An 18572-nucleotide genomic window follows, 5' to 3' on the forward strand; every position below is an offset into this window, starting at 1 on the left:
TCATTCCTGATCTTATCCAACCTGGTCACTCCCAAAGAAAACCTCAACATCTTCAGCTCTGGTACCTCCAGCTCTGCTTCCTGTCTTTTCTTCATTGGCACTGTCTCCAGTCCAAATATCATGGCTGGTCTCACCACTGTTTTATACACTTTTCTTTTCATCCTGGCGGAAACCCTCCTATCACACATCACACCTGACATTTTTCTCCAGCCACTCCAACCTGCCTGGACACGCTTCTTCACCTCTTTTCCACACTCTCCATTGCTCTAGACAGTTGACCCCAAGTACTTAAAATCCCCCACCTTCTTTATCTCTTCTCCCTGTAGCATCACTCTTGCACTTGGATCCCTCTCATTCACACACATATATTCCGTCTTGCTGCGACTGATCTTCATTCCTCTCCTTTCCAGGGCATATCTCCACATCTCTAGTTTCTCCGCCACTTGTTCCCTGTTCTCGCTACAGATCACAATGTCATCTGCAAACATCATGGCCCAAGGAGATTCTTGTCTAACATGGTCTGTTAACCTGTCCATCACCATATCAAACAAGAAGGCTCAGAGCTGATCCCTGGTGGAGTCCCACCTCCACCTTGAATTCCTCAGTCATACCGACAGCATACCTCACAACTGTCTTACAGTCATGATACATGTCTTGCACCGCTCTGACATACTTTTCCGTCACTCCAGACTTCCTCATGCAATGCCACAGCTCTTCTCTGGGCAACCTGTCGTACGCTTTCTCCAGATCTACAAAGACACAATGCAATTCCTTCTGACCTTCTCTGTACTTCTCTATCAGCATTCTTAAAGCAAACACTGCATCTGTCGTACTCTTTTTTTTTTGGCATGAAGCCATACTGCTGCTCACAAATGTTCACTTCTGCTCTTAGTCTTGCTTCAACTACTCTTTCCCAAAGTTTCATTGTATGGCTCATCAACTTTATTCCTCTGTAGTTACTACAACTCTGCACATCTCCTTTGTTCTTAAAAATGGGCACGAGTAAACTTCGTCTCCATTCTTCAGGCATCTGTTCACCATCTAAGATCTTGTTGAATAACCCAGTCAGGAACACCACCGCCACCTCTCCAAGACACTTCCATACCTCGATTGGTAAATCATCAGGCCCGAGTGCCTTTCCCCCCTTCATCCTCTTCAGCGCCCTCCTCACTTCATCCTTGCTAATGTTTGCTACGTCTTGGTCCACAACAGTCACATCTTCTACTCTTTGTTCCTTCTCATTTTCGTCATTCATCAATTCTTCAAAGTACTCTACAACATCTGCTGAAACATTAAATACATGCTATAAATCAGGCCTGTTTGATATTTACCCTGTCAAATCCTTGTATGTAGTCACCACTTGACAAAGGCCGCTGTACAACAAGGATACAAAGCTGATCTTTTTCTCATTACTTCTTAAAAGGTTTCTGGGGAAACGAAATATTTTAAAAAATGTGTGCAGAAATTCTGCAGTTATATACTACAGTTGCTACAGTGAAAATAGAGTCAAAACAATGGCAGGGTATAGGAATAGAGGCACTGGTGACTATCGACTAAGGTAAAGATTTATTTCTCCTTTCAAATGTTTTCTTGTTCTTTTTTTCCCCGCCAGGTGTCTCCGTGGGATCAGACATGAAGGGTGACATGGACAGACCCGCGGAATTCAAAACAGGTTTGTTTTTCATCTTATGTTATGACTGAGTTGCCAATGCCAATCATTTGCTGTAATCATGGTGTGTTTCATCCTCCAGAAATTAAACCAGCGGCGAGAACCCAAGTCCTATCTGCACAAAACCCTGTGGCTTCAGTTATTCTCAGCCCGGAATGCCGAACGGCGGCACAACCGACGCAGGAAAACACTTTCCAAACCAAGCCAGCAAATACAGAGGCCACCCCCAAGCCGGGCACGGTCCCCCTCAGCACAAAGGATTTTAAGGCCATCATCTCAACCACCAAAGAACTAAGTACTGCATTAGTACCTCTCACAAATCAACCAATGGAAGTCTCACTATCCCAATCTTTGCATATGGATGTAGCCATGGCTTCTTTTTTGGAAAGTCCTCCAAAAGACAGGACAGAGGGTGACACCCATCAGGCCTCAGCCTCTGCTTCGTCCGAGGAACTGGACACAACACCAGAGAAGATGTCACACCTCTTTCCCAGCCTGTCTATGGAGGATAAAGCACTCAAGACAACTGTAGAGCAGTTTACAGAGGAGGGTTCCGCTCCTTCACATTCCATGCTCATGGCACGAGGAATCGCTTCGATGGATCCCCCACAGACGTTTGGAGACCACAGCATTGTATTACCAGCTACTACCCTTATACCACTTACGCCGAAGATCGGAATGGGGAAACCCGCGATCACCAAAAGGAAGTTTTCTCCAGGGAGGCCACGTGTAAAACAGGTTAGAATATCAACATAATACCGGTGATTTAATTTCATTTTATATCTCATTTCTTACCTGTTTGAGCCTAATGCAGAATATGGCATAGAACATATTGTATCCCACACTGTGTGATATCTGCCTGAGGCTTACTTTGGTATTGTACTTTATTAAGGTGGATATGGTACCTGGTCTTCCAATGTTTTGCTTTAACTGACTCTTGGTAAAATGGTAGTCACTTTAAGTGACCTATTTTGCATATCAGTACATCGTTTGGAATGATTGTGATGATTTTTGATCAGAATCCCGATTGACAAAACGTTCCTAAAGACTCTTCACCAACTACAGCCCAGTGTCATCAAATATCGACTATGCTCTTTAGCATTGTTAGGTTAGACTAAATGTATCTATTTCCTTCCGCATTCACCATTTTTTGTGACAACATGAGTGTACTGCCCTCCTTTAGTGTATCAAACTTATATTTAGCAGTCAGCCTAACTACCCTTGAAAAATAAACTCAGTCAGGGTGTAGCTTCCAAAAATCCTATTTATTCACCAAATTTCCAATATGAACGGAGTAAAATTACAAAACACAGAAGGAAAAGGACGAGATTAGCACATGCTAACGGAGGTTAACATTAGCTTGACAGCATTGAAAAGCATGACAAGATACAGAGCCGATCTGTACACTCATTTAGCTAGCAATGAATCTATAGGATCATCATCAATGTTCTCATCAAACAGAATAATTTCCACAAAATACATGACGAAAACGAGTCTTCTCTAATATCTATACATAAACTTACAGATGATGATATCAAAGGCATGACAAAAAGTGCCAATGGCTTTCGATGAAAATAGTGGCACGTGCTTACAAAGGATATAACAAAATGGCTATATGTTAACATCCTGGTGGCCTTCAAAATAAGATCCTCTGAGCTGTCCTTCGAAATAAGAGTACCTAATCTAATATGAAATCCAACAATTTACATCAGTTATGGGGGCAGAACAATTAGCTCATTTTCAAATGCAGTGGCTTTGAAAACACAACACTATTGAAATGAGCTTTTTTAATGTATGGAAAAAGAGACCAAGATAAATAATTACAAAACTTTTTTGTCCAACATCCACCCTTTATTCACTAGAACTTGATGAAAGAATGAATATTTTATGTGAGAAAGTTGTGTGCTTATCAGTAGCTAGCTCACTAGCTAGATAAAGCTCATCGATCGATGTGGGAAAGATCTATCTCGATAAATCAAGAGAGACTTGACTGAAAGTCCTGGTGTCAAAATTACACATATCTTCAAATCTATATTTTGTTGAGAAAAAGTGTAGCACACACAAGTGTAGTGTGGCACACCCTCGTGTGGCAATATATTTGCGCAAATGGTCCAGGTTTGTCTGGATTCTGGTTACAGATGCCTTTAGCCCACCCCATAGATGTTCAATCCGCTTTAGGTCTGGACTTCGGTTTGACCATTCTATAAAACCTTCATCTTCTGGTGAAGCCCTTCTTTAGTTAGTTTGGTCACCTACTGCTTAAAGATACTTTCTTCACCTTCATTAATTTTCTAGCAAAATCTGAAGCTTTTGTGACAATTTAGAACTATGCAGAATGTCCTCTCCTGTGACTAAAGCCCCAATTGCAGCTGAAGTTTAAACACACACACGCATACACTATATATATATATATATATATATATATATATATATATATATATATATATATATATATATATATATATATATATATATATATATATATATACACAACTCGCGGTTCGCGATCATCGCCAATGTCGGATGAATGACTCAACTCACCACTGTACCTGGACTCTTCCTTTGATGCGCGAGTGTATGCGGTCCCTGCGTCCTGTAAATGTATGTCATCTTCCGGGATTGCGTCATTTTGCACCCTTGTGTGGCATTTGCTTTTTGGCGTAGTAAGCGGGTAACAAATCGCTACGAGCCACGTTGACTCCACTTTCTCAGCGGGTTTCAAAACTCTGAAGTACACTTTTGAGTCAGGGTGTAGTCCGAAGCATGCTTGTGATTGGCTGCCAGTGCCGAGTATGCAAATTGCCAAACGAACGTTCGTTTGGCAATTTGCGAGAGGATTTAACAAACATTGTGTCATAATTTTTCGCGTCTTCGAATGTTCGCTTGGCAATTTGCATACTCGGCACCGGCGGCCAATCAGAAGCCTGCTTCGGACTACACCCTGACTCAAAAGTGTACTTCAGAGTTTTGAAACCCACTGAGAAAGTGGAGTCCTCGTAGTGTTAAGCAGGCAACACGCAAACGTTGCACACCCGCACGCGACAACAGTTGGTCAAGGAGAGAGCGATACACCCGTGCGCCGCTCAGCTCCCCACCCTCGCGTACGCAGTCACGCGTCGTATTGGCGTTCGAATACCGATTGATGTTCGAACACCGAAGCAAGAATATCTCAAATATTTTGTTCGAACAAAATATCTCAAATGTTTTGTTCGAACAAAATATCTCAAATATTTTGTTCGAACACCGATTTGTTCGAACAGTGAGGCGTTCGAGAACCGAGGTACCACTGTACCTAGGTATAGGTAGAGAGAGAGGGAGAGAGAGAGAGAGAGAGATGGATATAGATATAGATATAGATATAAATATATATATATATATAGATAGTAAAGTCTCGTTATATCGATATCGGATATATCGATAGTCCCGGTTATATCGATACTATTTCTATGCACGCACGGAGAAAATTACATGCAAACAGGGTCGGATATATCGATAGTCCCGGTTATATCGATATTTTTTCGGACTCCCTTGAATATCGATATAACGAGACTTTACTGTATATATATATATATATATATATACTTTAAGCATAATTTATAATCGATCATCAAACAATAATAGCAATTACAATTTAATCACATCTCTTTGAAAGGAATGACATATAGTTGACTCCATTTGCTACAAAAACTTGGGGCACCTCAGATTTTGTGTGGTCTTCCATCAGACGGAAGGTTTTCAATGCCATTGTAATTCAGTTTGTCCTTTTATGTGAACATGCCTGATTGGATAGTTTCAAGGCTTTCTTACCTTCAATGGCCATCCTGGTGCATGAGCTGCATGTCACACTGATGAGCTTTGCAGGTTGTCTATCATCTGACCTAAACAGGTGCCGACATGCATGTCGAGAGGGGGGTAGTTACATGAATGAGTTTGCTTTAACACCACAGTCTTCTCAACCTTTCACATTTTTGCATGTCAACTGTTTTTTTTTTTTTTTTTTTTTGCCATCTCAAACCTTTGGTGGATGCATACAGTGGAACCTCCAAACATCAACACATCTGAAAACATTCAGTGACAGAGTCCCAGAATTAGCAAATACATACAGTACTTGCAGACAGGGAAATGTCTGGCAACTGTTTTCACCCTCTGGCCTTCATATTCTGTGGCTGAATCAAAATTAATCTCCCATGGTGTATGGCAGGGGTGCTTAATATGTCGATCGCGATCGACCAGGCGATCTCCAAGGTACTATTGGTAGATCGCATGACATTGTCATGAACTGACGCAATACAAATAAAGTTGAGTTGTTTTGAAAAATACTGGACGTCAGGCTATCAGCCATCCCTTCACTTCATTGATACACCGGACAACCAGTCAGATGACATCTCATTACTAGGTACGCTGTGCGTGCTCAAAGAACGCCCCTGAGTGTTGTAACGTTAGCAAGCTACTCATTAGTTACATCCTAATTTTTCACTAGTTTTTTTCCCTCTTAAACGTAAGATAGGGTATAAAAATAAATGAAGGGGCGGGACCAAGTAAGAAGAAAATAAGTATTACTTTCATACAGAATAGGAGTAGGACTTTTTTTCACAATTACATTTTCAAAGTTCGTTTGTCTCGTCTGCCAGTCATCAAAGTCAGGTAATGGCAAAACATGTACATAATTATGTTGTGTTGTGCAACATATGCGCTTCTACATCAACATAACTTGCAATAGCCCTCAATATAATTATAAATAAATATAATGGATAGATCGTTTTGACTTGCTAATTTCAAAAGTAGCTCCCATGTTGAAATAGTGTGAGCAGCCCTGGTGTATGCTATTGCGGTTATCTTTTAGCACGTCTTAGCTGCATTTTGAATTCGGATACAGTTACAATGTGATCAGTGTGGAACTGGTGTACACACACCAATAATATATACAATAATAATGTTAAGACAAAGCTAACTGCACCCCCCACCAAAAAAAATATGGATGTTCCCAAAAAATTAATTCTGGGGTCACTGTGGTATTCTACAACCTCAACAAAACTCAGTGTCTGATTAAGTTTTAAATACTTTTAACATTCTCAACTTTCATACAATTGTTAAGAAAGCTCCAGAGTCGCCAATTTCGCTAAACAACATGGAAATAAAGATGTCACCTTTTGAAGGTGCCTGACAGACACATGTGGAGAGGGAACAAGTATGTAGGTCGAAGTCCAAATATCTTGGGGTATTCCACTGTATTGAGTATTGCCACATGGCATCATTGAAAACTCACCACATCCCATTCTAACATCATTCTTTATACATTTTGTTTCTTTGCTGGCTTTATTTTTACGTTGCTGCATTTTGTCGCCCTCCTCCTACCCTCTCTCTCACTCTCTCACATCCCCTCCCCTGCCTTAGGGTGCATGGAGCCCCCATAGCAGTGTGAGCTCCCCCTTGTCCTGGTCTCCAGACCAGCCAGAGGGGTGGGATGTCCCAAAGACCAGGCAGTACTCTGGCAGCCCGAGCTGGAGCATCAGAGTGGTAAATACCGTGGCTTACTAGATGGTTCCCCTCTCCCCCCATTCTGTGGTGACTGACAGTCCCAGAGTGCTACTGACTGGCTCTGTGATCTATATGGTTGCCTACATTAATTCCTAACATCTTAGTGAGATGCAGAGGCTGCTCGGCCAATGAATAAGGAAATCACTTTTCAAAATTGAATTGAAGGCTATGGTTTGGTGTACAGTAATCATTTTTAACCCAGATTGAAATTTTGACTTTCAAGGATCATTTATTGTTCACTGGCTCATCTGTCACCCAAGCATCTGTCTTGTTAATGTTTGATTCATGTCATTTTTACCCCTCTCTCTTTTTGACAAAGCCGTATTTGAAAGTGTGATGCCAGCGAGTCATTTATTTGGCCGACAGACATCCGGCGTTGGGCTCCGTTGTTTCGTATTGTACACCTGGCAAATGTGCATGAAAGGGGTAAAGGTGTTGAGATTAGAGCAAAGTAGTAAGATGATGGCTTTATCATATTTCTGTTGAACGGTTTGGCAGACATACAATTGGCGGGACATGGACATTGATTTTGAGCTTCTCAACAGATGCTTAAGATGTGTACAGAACCAACACATGGATGGAAAAAAATAATATTGTGTACCACCGACACCATGATCTATAATACTCAACACCTTTCAACAAATTGAGGTTTGATCTTAAATTGGGAGTGAGTAACCTGCACCAAGTCCGGCTCGGCCCCCTGGTGCCCTGAGTTAGCCTGTTATAGAATCCTGCTCCTGAAATGGCTCTGAACAAGTGAAGTTGTAAACAATGGATGGATGGGTCTTCAAGAGTGATATTTTCCCACCCAGATCGAGTCCATATCCTCATCTCACTTATGAGCACACACACGTCCTTATTGTTAACTTGCATCCACAGGGTCGAGGCTCAGCCTTCCCCGGGAGAAGGAAGCCGAGAGGGGCTGGTCTGTCGGGGCGAACTGGACGTGGCAGGGCCAGGGGCAAGAGTGGGGTGTGTCACAGTATCATACCCGGGGTATGTGTTTAAATAAGGTGCCGTTTTGGTTTGGAATGCGTTGATGTTTGTTTGTTTTTCCACCTGTTTTTTCTATGAAACTATTTCAACCGCAAAACAATTGGGATTGTTAAAGAGGAACGAATGTACAATTTCTAATGTTTGTGCTTTTTGTTCCTCTGAAAGATCACCACAACAGAAACACCGTATCCGCTGAAGGAGGAGGAGGAGAATGCCATGCACAACACAGTCGTAATATTTTCTAGCAATGACAGTTTCACACTTAAGCAGGTATTGGCTGGATTTTAGAAAGCTGGTACAATACCAGAAAATTAGAATGTTTTTTACAATGTATTCAATATATTGAACTAATTTCTCAATAATGTTTCTGTATTTCACTTGCAAAATATGAAAATGCTTCAAAGAAATTGCCGACTTGTAAGGTCTTTCTTTCCTTCAGGATATGTGTGTTGTGTGTGGGAGTTTTGGCCTTGGTGCAGAGGGCCGTCTTTTGGCTTGTGCTCAGTGTGGCCAGTGCTACCATCCGTTCTGTGTCGGCATAAAGGTATTCTCATCTTATATCATGCTGCAAATACAACATATTTGTCATCTATTGTGTTTAGAGGGAAACACATGCAGGTCAGGGGGGGATCTCTCTTAACACATTCCAGAACATAGGATAATTTGCCATCTTGTTATGAATCCATGTTTCATGTATTTTTTTCCATTTTAAATGACAATAGGAAAAAAATGAGGGTGGGACATACTGATTCATTTGGTTTTTCATATCTAGATGCAACGTGTCTAAATATATCTGTCTTCAGATCACCAAGGTGGTGCTGAGTAAAGGCTGGCGGTGTTTGGAGTGCACAGTTTGTGAGGCCTGTGGCCAGGCCACCGACCCTGGCCGCTTGTTACTGTGTGATGACTGTGACATCAGCTACCACACATACTGCCTCAACCCCCCATTGCAGAATGTGCCCAAAGACAGCTGGAAGTGCAAATGGCAAGTGATGAAGTGTCATTTTCTGGCTGCTTGTGCTCCATGAAGTTACACAAGAAGAATGACCTCAGTTTTCCTTGCCGCCTGCAGGTGTGTGTCCTGCACGCAGTGTGGCGCCACCACGCCTGGTCTGAGGTGTGACTGGCAGAATAATTACACTCAGTGTGCCCCTTGCGCAAGCCTTTCAGCATGTCCCGTCTGCATCATCAGCTACAGCGAAGGCACCATCATTGTCCAGTGTCGACAATGTGACAGGTGTGCATTCTGTCTCCCTATGTTAAAATGGTAGCTTTTAAAACAATGTCTAAGAATGGTGCTTTGTCCACAGGTGGTTTCATGCTTCCTGTCAGGGCCTTCATTCAGAGGAAGATGTTGAGAAGGCTGCAGAGAATTGCTTTGATTGCACAATGTGCCGAAATTTTAAGACTACTAAAGGTAGGAGCTCGCTTTTATTTTCTTTCAAAAAGGCTGATTTTTGCATTTTTTTTTCATGATTACTAACAGTTCAACTGTCTTTAGAACAGGGGTCTCAAACTCGCGGCCCGCGGGCCAACTGCGGCCCCCGAAAGAATATTTTGCGGCCTGCCTTGATATGAAAGATTAACGTTAGTGCGGCCCGCATGATTGATATGAATGAAACTTGTGTGTGGAGCTGAACAAGTAGGCAAGAGAAGCCATGTTTAGGACAGTTCATGTTCAATATTTTATTTATGTGAAGAAATGTAAAAGAAATGTGAATACAGACATTTGAAACTTTATTAGAATAATTAGTTTTCCTGTGGTGGTCCGTATCTGCCTTATGATCATTTTAATTATTTTATTTATTTATGACTGGTTAATGTATTTTCTATTCATTTTTCCATTTACTCATTTAATTCGTTTTTTGTGTGTTAAAAATAAAGATTTTGAGAACATGGAATGGAATGTTTTATCTGTGATTTTCTTGTGGTAATCCTGATGCGGCCCAGCCTCACCCAGACTCTGCCTCCAGCGGCCCTCGGTTCAATTGAGTTTGAGACCCCTGCTTTAGAACATGTCTGTCATCTGCTTTCATCAAATTACATTGCACTTGACACACCTGATATGTTTCGTCCTCTTGTTGTTCTGTGATTTTCCTTTGTTCCTCCTTTTTTTTAACTGATTCTGATCAGATTTGTTCTTGCGTTTTATGTGCATCCTGCAGTGTTGACCAAACCTAGAGACACCATTGAGCCTGCTGTCATGACACAGATTGTCACCAAAGCAAGAGAAATGGGTATGTTCCGTTCACTACAAACAGTAAATTTTACGTACTATGGACAAGACCATACTAGAGCGAACAAATCCTGACCTGCCTTCTCCGACCTATTCACAAGATGATTTATTTTTCTCAGATCTATCGAGGACCTACACCCAGGATGGTGTTTGTTTGACCGAGTCGGGGCTTTGTCAGCTCCAGAGCCTATCCGCCACCGCATCCCGGCGCAGGAAGCCCAAGCCCAAACTCAAACTAAAGATAATCAACCAGAACAGTGTGGCAGTTCTTCAGGCCCCATTGGAACTTCTCTCAGAACAGTCCCGGGATGAAGACATGGAGGAAGCTAGAGGTAAGTAACTCATACAAACGTGTTTTAATCACTTGCACAGTCATGGGTGTATGTCCATCTTAATAAAATGAAATATTTGGAACGCTGATATATTTCAGTAGATATATTGGGGGGTAATGGTGAAAGTCATAAGTAAACATGGCTATTATATACAGTGATACCTCAGCTTACAAATGTAATGTGTTCCCAGAAAGTGTGTATACGGCATAAAGTTTGTCTGCCAAACATTTATTTCCCATAAGAAACCATTAGAAATGAGAATAATCCGTTCCCAGGTAGGTCCCCATAAAACATTTTCAACTGAATAAGCCTTAAAACTACACAAAACCTACCTTATTTTATGTATAATAAATGTGCTATTGTATTGTAATTAAAGAATGAACTGTACCGTACTATATAATAAAGTCGTTTTATTTACCTTTGTGATGGTAGTTGTCAATGGATGATAGCAATGGTAAACTTAGCGTAATGGTACTGGGACAGCTAAGTCACACAAACACACACCTCGTTCGTGTTCTTCGATGATCTCCTTCTTCTGCTCAACCGTACTTTTCTTTTGTGTCCGCTTCGGCTTAACAGTAGCCTGTGGTGGGGTCTTTTTTAGTCCCATAGTAGCAAAAGTACTCCACTCGATAAACCATCAGGTGACGAAAACTAGTCTGCCAGCCACCGTGGTCTCCTTCTGTTCGATCGTAATTTTCTTGAATGTCTTCTGACACTTAACATTAGACTGTGGGTCTTTTTCGGTCCCGTAATAGCAAACGTATTCCACTTGATAACAAACCACGTATTTACTCAAAGGGGGTGTGGAAAACCTGTCCGCCAGCCACCATGGCGCTGTTCGACCGTGTGGTTTGGTGTTTTTCCGCGGACCACTAGTCCGCCAGCCACCGTGGCATCGTTCGTATGCCAAGATTATATTCTTGAGAATTTAATGTTCATAAAGCGAAAAGTTCATAAACCAAAGCCTTTGTAAGCCGCGGTATCACTGTATATTGTTTTTTATATCTGTATTTCATAAATTGTTCACACAGACATACTAATTTCTAAAACGGTTTCTCCATATCCATGTCTTCACATAACACCCTTGAGCGCTAAAGAAAATGATCGAGAGAGATTCAAACAGGAAACAGAGATCACTGAAGTAATGAGCAAATGAAATGAACCTGAGTTCAAGAGGACTCATGTCATTCCTCTGAATCTGGTTCATATCTAAGTGACCTCAGTTCTTTGTTGAGGGAGCCAGGGCTGTTAACAAGGGCCTAGCAATGATATTGTTCTCCGCCGTAGGGCTGTCACTCATCATCAATGTTCTCTTAATTTAGTAGAGACGGAGCTCCTGGATTGTGAGGGCAAGTCTGACTCCAGTCCAGAGCGTGAGCCTGTAGAAGACGACTCCAAGGGGGTCGATGGCAGCAAGAAGAGGAAGAGGAAACCGTACCGGCCTGGTAGGACACCTGATTGAAGGAGACAGCTCCTCTGAGCCATAAAATGTAACGGTACAAGCCCGACACTGTTCCTATTGCAAGGACTGGGTCTGCGTCTGGTGTTTCTGAGCCGCTTCACCAAAAACTTGAGCAATACACATAAAATCCAGCACCAATAAAAATCATATTCTGATTATGAACATAGGTTGTCTGTGATTTCAATTTGTCACTCAATCTCTTCAAGGTATTGGTGGGTTCATGGTGCGCCAGAGAAGCCGACCGGGCCAAGGTCCAGGCAAGGCGAAACGATCCCTCTGTAGAAAGGAGTCATCTGCTTCAGTGTCAGTGTCGGAGTGTCACATTGGAAAAAATGAGGGTTTGTACTGCTTTGCATTACTATATACACGTGACATAAATTGTGTACAAAGGGTCCTCTGTTTACATACAGAGTGACATTCCTCTGCCGGTAGCATAACCTGACTTTGTACACACTTGAAGTCAGAATACGCCATAGTCATGTATTTTGGCTGCCAGTCCAAATTCTAATTTTAAGACAGAATATGCAAGAACCTGTGTGGATGTTACAGGACCAGCCGAACTATAGGAAAAAAATAACTTTTGGTCGTATAAATAAGATATAAACAATAAATGAACAAAAGATAAATCCAGTGGTAACCATTTGATGTGATCCCACGTTTTGCTGTAATCTCTGGGTTAGTCGGTTAAAGTCATACTAATTACAATAAATATTTTCAGAAAGGAACACGTATATGCTATGAACATGAAAAGAATGTAATTATAAAGAATAATTATGATGGCAACTGAGCCTGGCTTTAGTTGTGCATGGCATTCTTACGCCAAACTAGTACGTTACTTACTGTCTGTAATGTTCAATACTGGGGTAAACGGAGGGCCCCTTGTTTTTTTTCTTCCAATGTTTTTTAAAAAAAGTATTCTGTTTTTAGTTGGCGGATGGACTGAAGCGCTGCCTGACACACCTGTGGATGAGACGCCTCCCGGAATAGAGGTTGTGGAAAAAATAAAAAAACGCTACCGCAAAAAGAAAACCAAGTTGGAGGAAGCCTTTCCCACCTACCTACAGGTCTGTCACCTTGTGTACTGAATCAGTTTTACTAATTCAGCCATTTGACCAGTTTTGCTTATTTCTTAATTTAATTGGTGAACTCATAATTTGTTTGACAAAAATGTATTTTAAGATGTTGTATCCCACTCTAGCAAAGGTGGATAATTCGAAGTGTATTGGGTGGAAACCACTTACTGAAATTTCGTGTTCATAGTCCCTCGATTTTTTTTGAGTTTGTATTCTTTTTAAAAGTAGAATGAACTCTCGTATCATGGTCTTTAAATGTCCTCCATCTTGGTTGTTTAAGTCACCCCAAAAAAACTTGGATGTTACTTTAACATTTCTTGTCTCAAGACAATATCTCACTGTCACCTTGTGTTGGCCGAAACACAGATACAATGCGGTGCGCATAAGGCCACAGGCAAGCTGTCAGCACTGCTCTTTATTCCACCACCACTACAGAAGCAGTTGATGCCCTGTCATAGCTCAGGGTCCTTAACTCTGCAAAGCCAATTTCATTCATTATTGAAACATTCACGCTGGGCTTTTAATATCCTTGTGCAGCTGGCACTGCCACTGTTACGTATTTGAGATTGTGGATGACGTGTGAGTAAGTATTTTTAGGTTTGATAAAAGTGGAGTTATTTGTATTGTTACTTTTGGTTTTAGAGCTGGTATTTTTATCATCTTTAAATGCATGTTTGAATGATCCCTACGGGAAAGGCGTCTGTCATCTTGACGTTAAGGGATGTTGGCGAATGGTTCTTGAAGAATGCTTTGCCTTGCTGTCCTCAGGAGGCATTCTTTGGAAAGGACCTTCTGGACAAAAGCAAACAGAGCAGGCAGCAAGAGTCTGGCCTCATCGACGAAGGTCAAAACCTGCTCGAGAGGAAGCGCCTTAGCGCTAGCTTTCTGAACTCTTCGACAGACCCTCTGCTCAGCGCCGCCGCTCCATCCCTCGCTACGAGACCACTTGCAGAGCGTATGTACTACATTTCAATTCAATGATTCTTGTGAAATGGGGCAATTCATTTTACTGCCAATTTGATAAGTATTTTTAAGAGCTTGAGCAACTTTGACAAACCTGGTGTTGGGCTATTACATTTTCTTTCATTCCAGCTTCATTTTGAGTTTTTTTGACGAGAATGTTGTTTACAAATGGCATTTTCACTTGTTTTACATTTTGCCTCAAAAAATCAATAGTTCAATCCTGCATGTAAATGTACACATCTGATACACACATTGATGTATACATATTTTTTTCATTGTTTTTTTTTCTTAAATTGCACAATTGAAGAAAGCACATTAACTTGACCATGAAATGCTGCTTAAAAAATCGGATGATTTTGAGTACCTGCCATCTCTACGCGATCAAATTTAACGAGCTGCTTTGTAAATCCAGACTTTCAACATTTTATTTTGCTTCCTTGGTTTACGTGCGATTAGCCCGTTTAGGCAGCCTGAATTGCAACAATTGTAGAATTCATTATTAGCCCTGTGCTGGCTTCAATATGTTATGTTTACTGATATTGAGCATTTCCTATTTAATCTTTAATCAAGCTTGTTAAATTAGATACTTATGTTTTGCAGGTGCCATCACTTTCGGTTCACCATCTTCATCAGATATAATTTCTGACATTGGTCTTTTTTTTTCTTACTTTACCCTTGCCCCCATTCACAGAGACGTGTGAGGAGCCATTAGTTGATCTTTCTGATGTTTTGAATACTGATGCAGACATCTTGGGAATGCTCGGAAAGCCAAGTGCTGACTCTGGTGCGTCTTTAATTCATAGGCGGTTACAGTGGGGAGAATCTCTAATTCATTGTTTTCTTCTCAAACCTGAGGCAGCGAAAATACTTTTTCTTTTCTTCCAACAATCTTCCAACAGGATATTTTATTCATCTTTGATTTTCTTCTCTTTCTTGCATTGTCCAAATCATATTTTCTTCTTTAAGTTGTTTTTCCACTCATGATATCTGGTTTTGGGTTCTTTTTAGGTCTTGATTTTTGCTCCTTCCAGGTTGAGGGCTCACCACCTCCTTTTGGTAAGGGTTCACTGGTTAACCTGTCCCCTCACTTCATGCAGTCTTGCTTTCTTTTACTTACACTGAAGTTGCATGAGTGGTGCTTTATTCATCGCTTGATTTACCCTTCTTGGATTGTTCTAACATAGTGTGTAGCATTCAGCAAAATTTGTATGTATGTTTAATCTTCTGTGAGCTCAATTGAACCATGTTATTTGTATGTGAAATGTAATATTTAAATTACAAGATGCCACGGACAAAAGGAAGACCTTTTTTGTGTACTTTAGTCAAAGATCTCTTAAACTGCCAGCCCCCTACTGAGGTGGTGATAAGTACTTGGTATCTGAACAATTGTTTGGTTTACTCATATCTAATCTGAGCAGCTTCCGTTAAAGTAATACATTTATCCTTAAAGGACAACCGATGTCTCCGGACAAGTTGTGTCCATAATTTGTAAAATAACTTCAAATGATTCTACTGAGCATATTTTACAAAGATTCCACCGCGACCTCATGGTAGGTATTGTCACTGAACGAGAAAGCGACAAACAATGCATTTTACAGTACAGTACATTACTTTGTTTGGTCTGAAAACTTCGTGTTGATCTGTGTTGATGGCGAAATTAGAAGGAAAACATAAATAATGCAATGGTGAATAGTTGTATTGCACCAAAACTACTATTTGATACAAGCTGACACAAATTCCCAGCAGACAGATGAGCCCATTTTAGTCCAGATGCCTCAAAATGACATGGAATTACTTCTTTAACCGATTGCAAACATTTATGCTTTCCTCTTCAGAACTATTTGAATCATATTCATAACTGGATGAGTAACAAGAAAGCATATTTTCCGAATCTGAAGCCATTGTTTTGATTCTCGAGCAAGGCAAGACGTCTTGGCGTGACGTCACGAACAAGAAGGCGGGACCTTCTGAAACTGGCCATTTCCGGTTTCATTTTGAAGTAGTTTTTGGACACTTTAAGTCATTTTTATTGGTATTTTTCATTTGACTAAAAATATCAGCCTGCGTGTTTTGTTTATTTTAGATGCTATAAAACGTTTTTCTGATGTCAGTTAGGAAACAAAAAATGGCGTCGGTTGTCCTTTAAGTGCTACATTATTCATCCTATTTTTGCACAACATAATAAATGTTGTTTAAAAGATTCATTACTTTTACAATTACTTCCAAAAACTATTGAACATGGAGTAAGAAAGAAACAGATTTATTAGTCTGTGTTTCTGAATTACATTGTGATCCGATTTGTTGTTTTATTTCTTTAGGAGTCTATATGTGTACTGTCAACTTCTTCTAACGCTTTTTTCTTTTCCAACTAAATTAACACGAGTCTGGCTAGATTGGACTCCCTTTGTGGGCCCATTCTGGCCCGCAGGCCTTATGTTTTCCGCAACTCATGTAAAACCCATTTTGTATGTCTGTTTGTTATCACAGCTGGTCTGGAAGTAGGGCCCCTCACAGACAATTCCCCAGCGGTGCCCCACTCTCAGGCTGGTCGCAGGACACCTCGAAGCCTTCCAGAAGAACCTCTGGATGGCATTCTTAGTCCAGAATTAGACAAGATAGTCACTGATGGTGAGTATGAGAGACTATTTGCCACATGAAGGCAACCATTTCATGCCCACAGATTCCATTTAAAATCTTTCTTTGATTTTGCAGAATCAATCCTCAGCAAACTGTACAAAATTCCAGGTTGGTAATTTTACCTGCATTTGTTTTTTTTCATATTTATATCACTTTTTTATAATTTATATCATTTTCAATCCAATTTGAGTAAAATGATTTCATTTAACAAGCGGTAGTGTTCTTGTAAATATTTGTGATGTTACTTTGTACAATGTTACAGAGCTAGAGGGCAAGGATGTGGAAGATCTCTTTACCGCGGTCCTCAGCCCTAGCACAAGCCAACCACCGCCGTCACAGTTGCCTCATCCTCAGGGTCCTGTGCTCCTCCCTACCACACGTGCCCCTCATCCTAACACAGGTACATTATTTGTCATGTTCATATTTCTATCTCTAAATGTTCTCAATGTTTCAACAAGTCTATGGTTGATTTTCTTTGACTGCAGGCAATCCAATGTTTCCAAGGATGCCAATGGTCAATGGAATGATGGGTCCAGGACACCGTTTCCCTTCCAATTCAGGAGCAGGACCTTTAATGCCGGGAAATTTCTCCCCACTTAACCGAATGCCTTTCAGTGACAATCCCAGGTAATGTTCTCATGCTTGTATTGTGTGATAATCTAATTTAAAACAGATTCCTTTCTTACAGACATTGTTTTTTAGGTGTTCAATTACCTGACATGTTTTGGCGTATACTTCCACTTCACTCTGACGAAGGCGGAAGTATACGCCGAAACATGTCAGGTAATTGAACACCTAAAAAACACTGTCTGTAAGAAAAGAATCTGTTTTAAATTAGATATCAAGTAGACAGGATGAACTTAATACAACTATTGTGTGATAATGTTTGCATTTATTTTTTGTCTTTATTGAAACAGTTTTGTTGATCTGCCTTTGCAGGGATAGAAAATTTTGTCAAATGCCAAGAGAAACAGTTGGTCCATGGCCTTCCCCTGGCCATGGCCATGGCCCTATACCCCCCGGATCACTTCCTGAGGGGGAAACTGAAGCCATGTCCAATGCCCAAAGGAGTACACTCAAGTGGGAGAAAGAGGAGACACTCGGGGAGCTTGCCACTGTAGCACCTGTCCTTTACACCAACATAAATTTTCCTAACCTCAAAGAGGAATTCCCAGGTTTGTTCATGGCATTGTAGATTGCTTTTTCCATATCCTCCAAAGTTCAATTTAACAAAGGAGCTTTCTTTTTCTCTTCAACAGACTGGTCTACCAGAGTAAAGCAAATTGCAAAACTGTGGCGGAAAGCTAGTTCACAAGACAGGGCCCCATATGTGGTGAGATTATTCATTTTGTTACATATAAAATATCCCCACCCATAAACACGCCACAAACAAAGTGTGAATGCCTACATCTATGCAACTTTAACACACTACTCTTATGCATTTGGCTTGTTTCGCCAGTACAATTTGAAATCCGCTCATCCAGAGATGAGCTGATTACAATTGGCATTCTTGCTCAATCCACATTCACCAAGGCACATTTGTGAATAAGCGCACGCGTGTGCATGCGTCTATTTATTTACCATTAGTGAGTGTAATATTCCTTGGTTTTTGCTAGAACAATTATTGATTTCTTGAGAGAACCACATTTGCTGAAAGAAACGA

The 18572-nt window shown here is 40.9% G+C and overlaps 1 protein-coding gene across 12 annotated transcripts in view; it reads left to right on the plus strand.

Moving 5' to 3' along the window:
- kmt2cb (lysine (K)-specific methyltransferase 2Cb) overlaps nucleotides 1-18572 on the plus strand; it is a 79352-nt gene that overhangs the window by 32642 nt on the left and 28138 nt on the right. For 6 of the 12 annotated variants that reach the window (XM_089009084.1, XM_089009081.1, XM_089009080.1 and 3 more), the window contains exons 12-34: nucleotides 1613-1672; nucleotides 1752-2407; nucleotides 7064-7186; nucleotides 8087-8203; nucleotides 8369-8473; nucleotides 8643-8747; nucleotides 9007-9188; nucleotides 9276-9440; nucleotides 9514-9620; nucleotides 10369-10440; nucleotides 10559-10771; nucleotides 12097-12219; nucleotides 12443-12574; nucleotides 13164-13300; nucleotides 14078-14264; nucleotides 14964-15056; nucleotides 15281-15328; nucleotides 16760-16900; nucleotides 16985-17017; nucleotides 17172-17309; nucleotides 17395-17536; nucleotides 17849-18084; nucleotides 18169-18242. In XM_089009084.1, the coding sequence (XP_088865210.1) occupies nucleotides 1613-1672; nucleotides 1752-2407; nucleotides 7064-7186; nucleotides 8087-8203; nucleotides 8369-8473; nucleotides 8643-8747; nucleotides 9007-9188; nucleotides 9276-9440; nucleotides 9514-9620; nucleotides 10369-10440; nucleotides 10559-10771; nucleotides 12097-12219; nucleotides 12443-12574; nucleotides 13164-13300; nucleotides 14078-14264; nucleotides 14964-15056; nucleotides 15281-15328; nucleotides 16760-16900; nucleotides 16985-17017; nucleotides 17172-17309; nucleotides 17395-17536; nucleotides 17849-18084; nucleotides 18169-18242 (3389 nt within the window). The remainder of the gene's footprint in view (nucleotides 1-1612; nucleotides 1673-1751; nucleotides 2408-7063; nucleotides 7187-8086; nucleotides 8204-8368; nucleotides 8474-8642; nucleotides 8748-9006; nucleotides 9189-9275; nucleotides 9441-9513; nucleotides 9621-10368; nucleotides 10441-10558; nucleotides 10772-12096; nucleotides 12220-12442; nucleotides 12575-13163; nucleotides 13301-14077; nucleotides 14265-14963; nucleotides 15057-15280; nucleotides 15329-16759; nucleotides 16901-16984; nucleotides 17018-17171; nucleotides 17310-17394; nucleotides 17537-17848; nucleotides 18085-18168; nucleotides 18243-18572) is intronic. The other 6 variants (XM_089009079.1, XM_089009086.1, XM_089009090.1 and 3 more) reach the window with 6 other exon arrangements.

This window comes from Hippocampus bargibanti, linkage group LG11 (genome assembly GCF_051943395.1).
Source record: "Hippocampus bargibanti isolate YZ-2025 linkage group LG11, ASM5194339v1, whole genome shotgun sequence".
Lineage (NCBI taxonomy): Eukaryota > Metazoa > Chordata > Actinopteri > Syngnathiformes > Syngnathidae > Hippocampus > Hippocampus bargibanti.